General features: G+C 37.8%; 1 protein-coding gene across 1 annotated transcript in view; it reads right to left on the reverse strand.

Annotated features, from left to right (window-relative positions):
- Positions 1-9,869: 9,869 nt before the first annotated feature.
- LOC139721754 (leishmanolysin-like peptidase) overlaps positions 9,870-15,784 on the reverse strand; it is a 35,845-nt gene continuing 29,930 nt past the window's right edge. Inside the window, exons 11-17 of the mRNA XM_071633075.1 lie at positions 15,646-15,778; positions 15,120-15,209; positions 14,155-14,224; positions 13,505-13,635; positions 11,670-11,865; positions 10,739-10,900; positions 9,870-10,011 (exon numbers count right to left, since the gene is read on the reverse strand). Of these exons, the coding sequence (XP_071489176.1) occupies positions 9,902-10,011; positions 10,739-10,900; positions 11,670-11,865; positions 13,505-13,635; positions 14,155-14,224; positions 15,120-15,209; positions 15,646-15,778 (892 nt within the window). The 3' untranslated portion in view covers positions 9,870-9,901. The remainder of the gene's footprint in view (positions 10,012-10,738; positions 10,901-11,669; positions 11,866-13,504; positions 13,636-14,154; positions 14,225-15,119; positions 15,210-15,645; positions 15,779-15,784) is intronic.

Below are 15,784 nucleotides of genomic sequence, written 5' to 3' on the forward strand. Positions count from 1 at the left end.
TAGTACACAACTTTGTATATGATTTATTGCATATTTGCAGTTTGAAATGTCATGATTTAAATGATAAAGGTGTGATTTGAGTGTGCATCGTATGTCTCTGGAGGTGTTTTTGCGTGTGTAACAGGCTGCCTCGTGGGGTACATGTACAAGGAACAATAAAACCAAGAAATTTTCACATGCTTGAAACTTTTGCAATTTTCGCAAGGAGCCAAGATTAGTGGTAGTAAAATGCATGCAAAAGTTTTTGTCTACACAATGCTTTTAATGCCAGTGGCAGTTTGCAGAAGTTTCATGCCGCGAAAAAGGCCGTTGCCGCTTATTGACGAAAGTTTCATGCTGGGAATGTGTCTGGTTGTACAGCTACATTATTCTGTCAAGTTATGTGGTACATGAAAACAGAGATGTTTAATGTGGACCTCGGAGATGAATGTGTTTCAGTGTGTGTGTGTGTGTGTGTGTGTGTGTGTGTACGTGTGTGCTTGTTTGTGCATGGCTAACTATATGGACCACTATACAGTAACTCTTACAAGATAAAAACAAAACAATGCTGAGGCTACACTCCACATTGCAAATGAAGTCAACAGCGAGATTTTCAAAGCTCTTGTTAGTTTAGGGGCATCTGGCTGTCAAGCAGTAATAACCAATGTAAAGCACAATCATTCAAAGTGCATCCCATGCTATGTTCTAATGAATGAAGTAAAATCAGAAAAAAAACACAATGGTAGAGTTTTATGAGAATGACACCTAGAAAAATGATATAAAATTTGTCAAGTTTGATTTTCACAATACAGTGATTTTAGCAGCAACCACAAATAATGTCATCACCTTCAAATTTCCGTTTATCCGAAACAAGTCTACATGGAATTTCCCTCATTAAAATGATATAAAAAAAAGTTTATCCTTTTACATCAAACGTTGTGCAGTCTTGCACTGTACTGTATTAAAGTAACAAGACTGACATCAATGGGCAATGGGCTGCAGTTGCTGAATTGTGGACCCAAAACATGACTGTAGCACAAACCAAATGAATAATGATAATAATAATAATTGCATTTATATGGCGCTTCATACTGACGTTTCTAAGCGCACTTTGCTACTCATACAAATAGACTAGAAAACACAATAACATTAACAAAATTAACGTTAACAGTAACAAAAGAAGAAGAAAGAAAAGAAAAGAAAAGAAAAATACATGTGATACAATGGTACAACAATTGATAACTGTGTGCGCCTCCAGAAAAAAAAAAAATTACAGCTGAATGAAGAGTGGTTTTTCACAACATTCCCTTCTTTACTTCACCGTGTGCTACCGCTTTTAGAAGACGTGAATTAGGTGGTCTCTATTTTCTGTTTTAAACAGCTGGTGTCTGTTTTAGTATGTTTATTCGTGGTAGGCCAATATGAGGTACTTGGTACCAGTTTCAGTGAGGTGAAATCGGTGGTCCCTTCAACCACTTTTCCCTGGGGATTTCCCTGTAGGGGGCCTACTTGGTGAATACACATGAAACTCTTTTGAGATTTCATGTTAATGAACTTATACTATCGTGATCATCTGATTTTTCTCTTTCTAAGAAGATCGATTTGAATCTTTGTGTGGAATCAGACTTGTAGGAAAAGCCTATGGATACGGTTTGTGGCACCCTTTGACCGCAGCATACAAATTAACATTAAAAAAGGATAGTTCATTTAAGCACACTCGTGTGAGAGCAAGGAATGCATTCTGGTGAAAGTACCCAAAATACCCGAAATCGGTTGGAATGACCCTTGCATTGCTGAGAGATAACATCAATTTCACAAGAACAACATCAACATTAATTTTTGTGGTGGGGAGTGTGTGTGTGTGAGTGTGTGTGTGTGTGTGTGTGTGTGTGTGCGTGCGCATGTGTGCATATTTGTGCATGTGTGTGTTTTTTTCTTCAAGAAACAAACTACCTTTTGGTACTACAGTGTACCTTGCATAAGTTCACCAGACACATGTCAAAAAGAATAACTCAAGTCAAAGAAAGATACTATCTCAGATGGATATACATGAAGATATACCCTATGTGTGTTGATTTGTGTGTAAGGTCAAAATTCACATGTAATGTTAGTCAAAGGATTTTCTCTGGTCCCTTTGGATTTGACTTTATAGGCGAGGTTGACTGCACATAACAAGTAAAAACAATATTCATATGAAGTGCAGATATGGGTGATTGTTGAGGCATTCACATTACAGCAGATTCACACAGCAAACAAACACAAACAAACACACAATGTGGACAGTCCAGAAGTGTGAACCAAGTAGTGATTTATTAAATATAGAAAGTTCAGTTCTATTTTCCCCCAAAACATGTACAGATTTATACAGATATGAAGATATGATATTCAGACCTGTACACAAATGGAGAATGTGAGAATATTTGGTATACACAAGACATCAATATACGTATCAATGTAATGATAGGATAAGAGGCGGTTGCAAAAAACAAACAAACAAACAAAACACAGAAGAAACAGTGAAAAACCAACAAAAACCTCAGTTCACATTTATAAGCATTTGGGAGTTACAAAGACTTTATAAATATTGTCGAACTCTCCACTATATATCCCAAACACACATTCTGTGAAATCACCACCAAATCACTGAATCCAGACCAAGTTTAAATATGTATGATAATTTGGAATAGGCAATGTCTAAAGCTATGTCTATGTGGAATGAACAGTACTGCAAGCGTACCCACATAGAGGAGGTTTAGTATGCAGCAGGGAGGTTTCCAAAGGCTCAACTTACCTAACTGATGAACACTCATAAATACATTGGTACTATATCCTTGACATCTGACCTACAATCTGGCATGCATACAGTTGAACCTCTCGTATCCGGACAAGTCGGGACCAGGGCTCATCCGGATAAGGGATTTGGCCGGATACGGGAGACTCAATGCTTTATACATGTACATATACATACACATGTACTGATGTAGCCCATTGTAGTACCACATGTAGTAATGTGTATACTGCAACCTTTTCATTGTTACATTTGGGGATGTTTGGGGATGTTGAAATGTCTGAAGGTAAGCAATTTGGAAGGAAATTTGATGCAATGTATGTTAATCATATTGGAAGTAATATGTAATTCATGTGTGTTTGGGTAGGAGTTCTCAAGGAGTTGGGAATCCCCCTTTCTTCCCGTAATTATTTAAAAAAAATCACGGCGAGATTGCGTCCGGATAATAGAGAGATCTGGATAAAGGGAGGCCGGATAATAGAGGTTCAACTGTACTTCTAAATCTTAGCTTCATTACTTCCTCTTGAGGCAAGTTCAAGTACATATCCACTTCTCTGATCACGCATGCATACCTCCCATAAAATTTGCGAACAAAGTGATTGCAGAAATACTTTTATTGAACAGCAAAGTAGATGCCTAATGTGGTGGGTAAAAAGCACCTAGCCAACTGATGCATAATAACAATACCATTGATATGGGGCACAATGAGTAGTTACATTCCTCTCTCTGTAAAGCTACCTACAGTTAACAGGGAGAAAACTAAAATCATGCCATGGTGCGAACGATTTATGCAACAACTGCAATTCGCAGCAATACCCAAGAGTTCTGTGAATGTTTATCTAAGATGTTCCTGGAATGACTCAAATTGTTTCATTATCACTAAACTTGATGCAAGCACATGTCTGTCTGTAGGCACAGGCCTATCAGTTTACATAGTCCCCCAAGACCAGTAACTTAATAAGAAACAGAACATGAGAGTAAAATTAATAATCTCAAAGAGAAATCACTTACACTTTACCTTGTAACCACACAATTTGAGACTACACTTAGTCAGTCGCTATTGAAAGGTGGATTTAACATGGAAAAAAGCCTGAGATTGAAGACATTTTTACAAATTAGCTCTAATCAACATCAATTTCTCATTTTTACAATGGCAAGTAGCTATAAATGAGTCTCCTCCATCACTTCACTACAGTTCCAGCCTTGAGAACTTCAGCCCTGGATCCAGTCACCATGGTAACAAGACCTCATCACTTGGATGCTCTAGGATTAGACTTGCATATTAAAGAGAGCAAAGGGCATCTCAAATCAGGGCTCAAAACATATCTATACAGTTTGTCACTTTAATGCATGATTACTTGAAATAGATTACAAAAGAACATGAGGCACAAATAATGCTGTACATTGCCAATGAGCACTGGGATATGAGACAGCTGCAAATGAGAGAACGAGTACCATTTCACATCAGGAACGCCTGAGGCAACACGGTACCTGTATGTTTTGCAATAATTTATCACACAACAGCGTTCCCCCCCCCCTCTTTTTTTTTTTCGCATGCATGATACATATTTTGCATTCCTAGATCTCCTACAATGAAAAAAAGAAGAAGATATATACCTGTATGTGTCCTTATTCAAATAATGCAAAAGCTGTATAAGTCCTCATAGCTGTATCTCAAAGACTGCATGTTTATGACCAAAATTAGCCATTGGTGAATAATCACATCAAAACTGGCATTGTAACAGAAAATCTTAAAAAAACAACACCATCTACAGCTAGGTTTATTGTCTCCTCATATCATACACTTTAATGTGACCCTCACAACAATAATCTTACAGACTGCATACTATTAGATCCACGTCACTACATTTCCTCTTTCCAATACATGTAACACATGGCAATTCATCAACACATTTTTTCCCCCAATGTATATCAGCTTTTAAGAAAATTATGGAATGAATAACCAATTGGATAAGAACCAACTGAATGAGAATAAATATTTAATAAGCAATTGAATGAGAATGAATGGCTGCACTTGTTGAAATACATACATCTTAGCGTAGTTGAACACGAAAATCAAATTCTCACATGCTCTGCTTCATACTTGTGGCCTTAGGGTGCGTTTGAGCGCTCTAAAGCGAACCAAAGTGAACCGGACCAAAGCGAACCAGACCAAAGCAAACCGTACCGAGTTGTGCCAGATTTGGAGCGTTCAAGTGCTCTGTTGAGAAGCGTACGTCATGAGTTATTTTTAGAAGAGGTCATGCATTTTGTAGCAAGAGGGTCATTCACCTGGTGCGCTTGAACTACTAAAAGCTGTCCCAAACAAAGAGTATGATGTCTTTGCACTGTGACGTATGCGCATGATACACGCATGCTTTACAACAAATTTTTGGTACGGTTTTGGAGCACATCGGGAAGTGGTCCAATTTTGGCTCAGTACAGTACGGTACGGTACACTTTAGGAGCTTTCGAGCACTCCTCTGGCGTGGGTACGGTACGGTACGGTACAGTTTTCTTTAGGAGAGCGCTCGAATGCACCCTTAGTTTCTTTACTAAGAACTTGTTTCTGTGAGGAGAGTATGGCTAACGACATGCATACAGAATTCAGGCATGTCTATTGCTATGTGAGCCAATGAAAGGTCTCTTTTCTCGAGTGAGAACAGAAGACATGCCGTCATGATTGACCCCTGTAGGGTTACACTGCGGCATTCCAGATAGAATGATATTGCTTCTCATTAGTTCATGATGCAAAGTCGATGGATTGCATTACATAAATCACAGCATTATGTGAAGTATAGACATTCTCGTTCTTGTACACTTTACAAAATGAGGAAACATAAAACAAAGAATAATTTCACGAAATATGAAAATTCTCTTTTCCCCAAGGAGGGGGAGAGGGTTCCATCCTGGAACTGAAAATCAAATTTTGTCTTGCATTCTTGCAGACACGATATCCTGAAAATGAGGTACACATACATTGTTGTAGAATGCACCTAGTAGTAGATTTTGTAGTTGCCTATTTTTGGGGTACCATTTTCGTATTTTTGCTTTTGTTTTTGTAGATTCCCAATCTTTACATCAGCCTCTAAGACAGAAGGTGATTTGCTGATAATGGCTGATAACTATCCCACAATGGCACATCAATGAGTCAACTATTGTGTACTCCATCAAAAAACACAAACCACAAAAACAAAACCAGTGAAAGAACATCACTTACAGGTCATCACTGGCTGCAAACAAGAACTTGATGAAATTACTAGAACATTCTGAATGGGAAGTCATGGACACACTTCATTGTGGCAGTGATTATGATAATACTATCAATCTGACCTCAAAGTTTCTTAATGCAAAGAAAACCAACAAACAAACAAAAAATAAAGCACCCATTGCATGTGACATTATTGCATAGATCCATCATCATGTTATAATTACAGCAACACTGAAGCAAAAAAGAGTGTCTATTGCATTACTTTGCATTTATCTCTGCATTTTTCCTTTTCACACCAAAGAAACCACCAAAATATCTTACTGTACACAACACAAAAATAAAGGCTTTTTGAAGCTTGATATTGACATGCTAAAAAGAGTGTGAGTACACTCTGCCCACAAAATATAAGTAACATGCTACACACTGCTCAAGCAAAATACGAATCAGCCCATAACTATCCAAACTCATCACATTTGTACACCAAACGTATATCTTATCCAGCTTGTTGTACAGGATTCATATTATTGCATAAATGCTTTGGCTAAATGTTCTCCTGTGGCTAAGTGAGTTTTTGACACATGACAAGGACTTATTCACCAAACAGCTCATCTGTATTGATTTCCATGGAGCACCTCCATTAGGACACATCACAAGGCCAGAAATGCTCTTGGGAGACTAAAAAACTGTGAATAGTAGGACATCAAACTTTAAATGTAGTAACCTGGGTAATGACTGATAAAAAGCTGTTTTTAGAAACACTATTGTCACAGACTTCAGTATTGTACCCTGTTATTTTCACTGTCTGGAGTGCATTGGAATAACAAGTTTTATTATTCCTTAGCACAAATAGTGGCATCCTCACCTTGCACAATCACAAGCTAGCAAATGTCCATATTCATAAGATCCATGAATAATTCATCAGCTCCCTCTCACTTGTAGCATACAGCTCTAAAAACCCTACACATGCTGTATGTCAACTTGCACTACAATCGCTATAGCCGTGTGGCTCATCTAGGATCACACTCTCAAAATATTCAATTCAATGATACTTTACTTCCATCCAACAAAAGGTAATGCATAATACAAAGTCTCATAAGCTCCATTTTTCAGTGGCTCACTTTTCCATCACTATATTTACTTTCTGTCACCACTGGAAATGCATGCATTGCTTCTTTCATTATCTATTACAATCATTTGTGCATATATTGCGTACTTTACTCTATGCTTTGTACTTCTAACAATTGTTGTTACACAATATAATTTGTCAAATGTATACTTTGTATCATGTACACTGTATTACCTTTTGTTGTACGGAATAAAGTATAACTGAATCGAATGGAATGGAACATGCTTTCCTTGAGTTAAATATTCACATCCTTGGTATTGTTCAGACGTTTGGTCTACACTCTAACTAGTACATGAGTCTAGTACGTACAGAAATATTAATCTAAATTTATACATAATATTGCACATAATCACATTTACAGTTTTTCTAAGTCTCGTAAAAAATTGACACTGTAAAGTAGACTTAAACTCAAAATTGCAATAGCAATGCACACAAAATACATATGTTATCTTCCATATTATTTCTGTATAGTATTCTAAGGGAGCATAAATCTATTTCCCATTTTTGTGGTTGAGCCAGCTCTAAAACTCCCTTTTTTCTTTTTTTTTAATCCCATTTTCCTCAACTCTATCTCCTAAATCAGCATTGCATTTTCATGCCACACTGTACATGAAAGACATCTCACTGACTATTACTCTTCACCTTAACCCTTACTGTGCCAGTTAACAGTCTACAGCTACAGGGAAAGCAACTGCACAGTTAATTATTGAAACAAGACGCATGGTCATGGTGTCTGGACTTACATCACATATATCACAAATCTTGCACAGCAGTTTGGTTTACGTATGGAAGGGGATAACAAGTGCACCAAACAAGTATACAATATGTATGACATACTGGTGGAAACTCTTACCTTAAAGATCTTTTTTTTTCTCATAATGATATACTGCAAAAGAGAAAAATTTTCAGGTGAGTAATTTTTTGCGCTGAGTTAGGTAAGGTGAATTCTGCTTGTCTTTAATTCCGTGGAATCAAAATATAAAACAGTATTACATATAGCAAGCAAAAAATTTGCATGCTTTTAATTTTGTGCTCGTGTCATGTAGCGCAAAATGTGTGACTCCATTTCACACCAACAAAATTTCACACTAACCTATATTTGTTTCACACATGTTATACGTTTTGATCTCTACACTGAGACGGATTGACTAATGTAAAAGCTGTTATTTTTTATTTTGGCAAATATCACGAATTACTGTTGGGCTGCAAATCTAGCATCCAAAAATACAGACACTTGATTTTGATCACATTATATTTTGACAGGCATTCTTGCAAATATGTCTGCGACCTACTCATTCGTGATGACATCTGTATGGGAAAATAACAGCTTTTACGGTATACTCTGCATGGCACAGCACATTGTATGCAAGGCAGGGATGGAACACAAGACTGCAACAAATCATCATGCCTGTGGGAATGTTCCTTGTAAAGACTACCTTACTGTAAAGACTACCTTACTGTAAAGACTACTTTACTTTAAAAACTACCCTAATGAATACATACGCCTGATGACCTGAGTGAGGTGGATGGCACAGGAGCACAACCAGCTTGTTTTAATTGTTTTCTGTACAGTGAAACTGTGTTTTAACGAGGTTGCTGGAACCGCCAACTTTACATTGTACATCGTTATAACCAGTATCGCATTGTAAACATACTAAAAAAGAGCCTAGCTGAATTCAGTGATGGAAAATCGGGACCAATGAATTCACCTTGTTAGAAGCGGCATCCCGTTGTACGTGAGCTTGTTATAACAGGGTTTCCCTGCGTCTCTGATACCAAGACATTAGGAAAACTTCTCTGACAGAGAACGATGGAATCCATAGCACTCTCTGATGGACAATGTGTAATATTGCCTAGTTGTAACAGACCACATCACCTTGTTTTTATATCTTGGTACACAAACACACCAAGGGAAAATAAAAGGCAAACAGAGGACTTATCACAGAGTGTACTTTAAATAGGTCTGACATGTAGTGAATGATCTTTTTATGAGCCCAACTTATGTCAACTTCAGCTCCTCAGATTATTTGATGAGGTGGAATATTTAGAAAGCCAGGTGCAGTCAACTGGGAAAGGGACTTACAAAAGAGATGGACATAGGGACATATATGCAAAGCTGCATTATAAAGGCAGGAATCAACCCACATATGAAGACATCCATGTATCCATGGATTAAGGTAGAGCTTCACCCACATATTTAGAATGTGGTTCCATTCACATCTTAAGATGAGGTCATACCCACATAATAAGAAAGTAGTTCAACCTAGATCTTAAAATATGCTTCAAGCCATCCACGGATTAGTCATAATGCTCTACCTACATGGGAAGATATGAAAACAATCCACAGGTCAGGATGTGACCCCACCCACAGGAAAACATGGTTCCAATACATGCACAGTTTTCACTCCATGCCCACGTATGGGTCTGACTCCACCCACTGATGAATATATGGCTCCGCCTACATATGCAGACAAGTCTCCACCCACAAGTGAACACGTGGCTCCATAACATGTTCAGCATTCAACTCACCCAACCTAACCACATGTAAGGTTGAGAATGAGATGACATATGAGAGGAGGAGAAGCTGGTGAAGAGATGGGAGATCAAAATCCTTTGTCTAACCATTTTCAGCACTTCTGAGCTGACTCAATCCACTGCTCAAAACATAATTGTGAGTGGGGGATAAAATCATTCACACTGATAAACCGACAATCAAAGAAGAAGTACATAAATAAAGCAATATATCAAATGTCAATGTTCCCTGATCTGTTATCATCTTGAGTTGATGTCCTGTCTGCTAAGATGACAGTAATGTTCTCCACATGGTTGTGATGAGACTTGAAGCAATGGCTAAGGCTACAAGGCTTAGTGAAGTCGGTTTACTGGCACTGCATGGTATTACGGGATCTGCAAGATAGCAAAGAAGAAAAGAAAAATGTGTAATTTTCATCTTTGTTGGTGATGTATGTGTGTAACCTGTTAGCAGGAAGCCTGAGATCATATAGTTGTTTTTTTTTTTAAGTAACTTTTTTTTAAAAGTTACTTTTCTTTTTTCTTTTTTTTACAAAGTATACGTCTCAACTTCTGAGAATTTGTATTCATCAAACAAACCTTAAGGGAGAACAACAGCTCATACACAAAGACTCCCTTCTTCAACCATTACTTTCAGGGTTGACAATTTATAACAAGCCACCTGATGATGATTAAAGAGTTTAAGACAGAAATACACATCAGTTGCATTTAGAAGTACTGCAGAGAGGAGTACAACTCACTGAATTTTGAGAGACATTGACAAGCTAGCAGGAAAGATACTGCTGAAAGATACCAGTATGGATAGAAGAACATGGGATGTTTATGATTTGTTTTGTTCAATGTCAATACTTGTCACAATCACAAACAGTTTATAGTGCAAATGTATACTTTTTCCACATCACTTTGCTTTATAGACAGTGTTGTTCATTTACTAGAATGAAAGCCCCATTTAGTAAAATGAAAAAAAAAAAAAAAAAAAAATAGCATAGATGCCATAAAATACATGTTTGTCATGTTTGCTACTCTGAAGACAAAGAAGGGGAGATATATTCAGCAAATCATAATTCATACAATTCAATTAAGAATCAAATCCAAATCACACCTGATGTATATCTTGCTATCCGTCTCTGGCAGACATGACCACACCCGTTGGAGCAGCACTTTTCACCCCAGTCACAATCTCTGTCGTGAGTGCATGCCGACACGCAAATGCCTGCAGTGCCTGAGTCTACCCTGGGACACTCTCCTGGATCACCAGATATAGCTGCCACATGGGGAAAAAAAAAATTAAACAAATGAAGATTATGGTTCACAATAATGAGCCACATTTCAAGGAGACAATCATGAACTTCAAAAATTGCTTGAGGAGTGGACCTAGTATACGTGTACATTGTACCACCAATTATTTGGTCACACCCCCCCCCCCCCCCCCCCCCTTTTTCAAATGGCACTTGATACTGGTACATCAAACTGAGAAGGGATCAATATTTGCTCCAAAACTTGGCAGAGATGGAGGTTGTTTTTGCCATGTATGCCTCTTCAAATCCTTCCCCTTTCACATGGTTTCTTAGACATTTTACTTTTGCATAATGTCTAAGAAACCACTTCTCTTGTTTAGAGTAAAATATTAGAACTTTCTTTACTCACAGATTGTCTTGCAAGAAGAGGCAAATGCACTCTTGATTGTGCAAAACTGAATTATCCTACATATTGCTGACTTTGAACCACATAATGTCATAGACCACAAAGGATAAGACACTAAACTTTTAAACAGACGTCCCAAGTTCAAATGCTGCCATGTGCGTACATCCTTGCACAAGATGTGTTAACCCACAATGTCCCTCATGACCTAGGTGTAAAAATGGGTACTAAACAATGCTGGTGTAATAATAATGGCTGGGCCATCTGGAAGAGCAATGGCAACACTAAAGAGGTTGGGATAAAGAAGACCTTGATTATTATCATTATAGGTAGTGGTAGTAGCTGTGGTAGTAGGAATAGTTTTAATCCAAAGCCAGGATGTAATCACTGACCTACTGCAGATGGCCCGTAGGGTGGGGATGGACACTGTGCCCCACAGACTTCTTCACATGGTGGACAGACCAACTGACCAGTGTGAAGGTAGTGACTCGACTGTGCTTGAATGTCTAAGACTTGTCCGCTCTCCTTGCAGACGTAATTGGCGCCCTCTATCACTACTGTCAGGCCTCTAGACTTGTCGCAGGAAACCTGTGATGTGTGAACAAGTATCAAAATATCATTGCCCTGTGACATTGCACTTAAACTTGACTCAAACTACATATAACCTATTCTACTTTAATAACCATGACATAACCCTAAATAAGAACTGAACTGTAAGCTTACAGATATGTTGCCATCTAGAAATGTCTTTACAAGGAACTATAAGCATACTTTTGCATACAACTGTTTATATTGGATCATCTCCTTATTTGTTTGTTGGTTGGAATAGAACATGACTGACAGTTTGCATGGGAAAAAATGGAAAGAAAGGCACTGTATTCACATGATTACAAATATAGCATTTACAGCTGATGGAAGTGGATCACATAAAATGAGCTCTGCATGGACTTCAACAGTAATTGATTCAACTGTACAAATGCAAGCAGCTGTTTGTGTTAAACATTTAATAATGAATATGTGTCTAATGGACTGTACCCACCACACTTCCAATGATAAAGGCCAGGGTTCACAGCCTCTAACAACATTTATGTCTTCAAGTGAGGCACTCTATCCACTAAATTAGCAGTCTTGTTGGAATAATCACGAGGAAGTAAAGTCTATGCACTGTGGGTATACATTTCAATCATGTGACTGAATATGGGTGATAGAGTGCTTGCTGTACAGTGTTTTCAGCAGCATAATGCGGCCAAAAGGTGCTATAGAAATACAAAGCAACAACTGTTTCATCATTATCATACATTTCTAAGGGGAACAGTATAGTATCTCCACTCTTAGAAGATAAACTACTCAAACATTTCTTTAAGCCCTTCTTAACCAACTCACATTCCACAAATGTCTTTCTGCCACACAAATGAACACACAAATTGAAACAAATGTGGAAACACAAATAGTATATCACAGAAGACATTAGGCGTTTTCACATCAGCCCGATGTTTCGAAATAGCGCGCTACTTTGCTGACTATTTTCTGCGAAAAATATCTCGAGCTTGGATTTTTATCGGGCTGATGTGAAAACGCCTATTGTCACACAGAATGTCTGATGTTACACAACTCAACTACAAAGGGATTTTTAAAATCCATTCATACATATTACAGACGTGTTGGTATTCTCAGTTCCACATGAGACATTTATCAATAGCTTCCATAATGCGCATTAAGCATAATGTATTATCAAGTTACTGTGGGCCTTTTTACACATACCGAGTTGATTATTTGAAACACGATTACAAACTTGTTTGCAATTAAGTTTCAAATCACAGTCCATTCACACCGCAGGAAGAAGCTTCGCAGATTCTGTTATTTTGAATTTCAGAGCGAGGAGGGCAGGTTTGGCTTCTTGCCAAGTTCCCGTCTTATCACTCTTGAGCCTTCTTTCTGCAGGAGTGACTGGAAAGTCACCGTAATCTCTACCCCCTAAAACACGATTGGAGTTAAGTTATGTTCACATGCTAGTTTTGTTCCTTAATTCTGGCAAAACGTGATTGAAAAACACCTCTGGACCATCACTTGAAACTTAAATCACCCTCCATGATTCCAGTATCCATTCAAATGGCAAGTTTGCTTAATAACAAACTTGATTGGAGTTTGCGTCATTACAAAACTGTTTCAAATTAAGCAATCTCGGTATGTGTGAATGCCTGGTATGAAGAGCCTTCAGCCTACTTGCCTTGTAGCAACCAGCTCCGACTGCTTTCTGTCTTTGTGACACGGTACATCTCTGCTGTATCCATGGTGACGGAGAATCCAGACAGACAGAACCAGTGCCATAGGCTTCTGCCCCAAGATTATTGTGAATTCCTGATGATATACCACAAAAAAGCATGACTGACTGACTGAGCATCTGCAAGGCAGCAACTCTAACTGCAAACACAGCTGAATCCTTTCACATAAATATTATTATTCATTGTTGCTTAACTAGTCTGGAGGTACATACGTCACACAAATGACATTGGTGTAATCTTAAACTCACATGAAAAAATTAATACAAAATTAATTAATCTTAAACATTTTGTGAGACACAAGAAGTAATTCAGCACAGATTTTCTTCTTTGTTCTGCTCTTTGTTTAGTTTTCTTTGGTTAGCAAATTGAGAATCACATAAAGATTTGTATATGTTTAACTGTTGCACTATTGACTGCAATCTTCAACTGTAATTTCACAAATTAGGAGGTACCACAAATCAATTTGATTTAATTTGGCTAGTTATGATATAGATATTACAACCAATCTAAACTTATAACCTTTTTCATAACCTTTACTTTTGGTAGCATCACTCAAATTCATATATCCCTTTCATGAAATCCACACAGGTCATACCTGGGAAGTTATACCGGTCCATGCACACTGTGCCTTTGGATGAACCATCATTCATCTGGTACGTAAATTGCTAGATCACAAAACAAAAACATATTAGGCAAACGTGAATACACTGCACCATTTTAATAACAGGCAAGTTTTGGAGGGAGTATAGAGTTCAAAAAGGTATGATGTTATAGCCATTTATCACCATGGAAACTGGTTCTAAGCAACCTCACCTGACCCAGTCTATGACACTATTGCTGCTAACCATGTTCGCACCTGGTTGCAACCCAAGCTATAACAAAAGACTGTGAAATCATCATTACATTTCTCTACTGTTCTTCAAATTAGTATTAAGCCTTTCAAATCACAATACTGTATACGCCAAATATTTAGCGAGTCTAAATTTTTGCGAATCAGAACTTCCTGACGATTTCCTAAGTGGTTAAATTCGCAATTGTGGAGTCCTGTACCAAACGGAGAAATGTATACCCGTACATCACATTCATAGCCTGATCAGAGTCAATATTTTCTCATGTACTCAATTTCGCGAATAGCACCTGACTCGCGAAATTTGCGAAAACAAAAACTTCACGAAGTGTTCGGCGTATACAGTAGCAGTCATAGCTATGTAGATAGCCTGTGTACCCAATCAACATCATCACATTAAAAAAATATGATTTCTCCTCCAATTTCTAAAGAAAAACTCTCAGATGTCATAAACTAGGCATAAGGTTAGTTAAGCACTGCAAGGGGAGAAAAAAAATTGTTAGATTTCCTTCTATCCCATAGAGTAGTTATATAAAAACGAACCAATTAACATAATATAATGAAATGCTTTGTCCATCAGTAGACCACAGAAAGACATTAACAATTCAGCATATATTCTCATCTTATTGATACATCAACAGAGAAAGCAAATTATCCAGAATTTCTCAATAGGATGAGGACCAAAATCCAGTAGTGAGTGAATTTGTACTCACCTGATAAAAGGGACAATAATCTGCTATGATTGAAGATCCCCCATGTAAACCAAGGCTTGCTTGATCCACCCCAGGTAGAGAGTCGAAGTACTGAGAAGGGATTTAGGAACACAAGTGAACGAGTCAAATAATGATTCAAAATATACAAATCCCAAGGGGCAGAAAATTTACAACGCTGGTTTTGATAAATTTTGTCTGTGCTTATAGGAAACTTTGGGTGCAGAATATCTTAAATAACTGTTTTAAGCCCTCACATGCATTCATAAGTGGACTTTTGTAAACACACATGACAAAGCAGCATTAAAACAAACTGTGACAAAAATGAGATAAATAATATGTAATCAAACTTTTCATGCCAATTTATCGCAATTTACCTATTAAAAAGAACAAGACGATATGCCATGTTTTGGTCTACATTTATCAAACCACAAAATATGCATCAAAACAATGATGTCTAATTTTTCCTGATCAATCCCCCTGAACAGAGCCGACCTTACCCACCACTCAGCTATGGCAACTTGCGTACCTGATATTCTGGGGGCAGTTCTTCGGGGAACACGTGGAGGTTGCAGAGTGCTACAGCAGCTCTTCCGACGTCACAGGTCAGGTCCAGAGGCTCCTGGCTCAAATCATTACAGTACGGCTTTATCGTTTCATCGCTGTCA

This window comes from Diadema antillarum, unplaced genomic scaffold (assembly GCF_040938485.1).
Source record: "Diadema antillarum isolate AM-2024a unplaced genomic scaffold, OU_Dant_1.0 scf00000149, whole genome shotgun sequence".
Taxonomy (NCBI): domain Eukaryota; kingdom Metazoa; phylum Echinodermata; class Echinoidea; order Diadematoida; family Diadematidae; genus Diadema; species Diadema antillarum.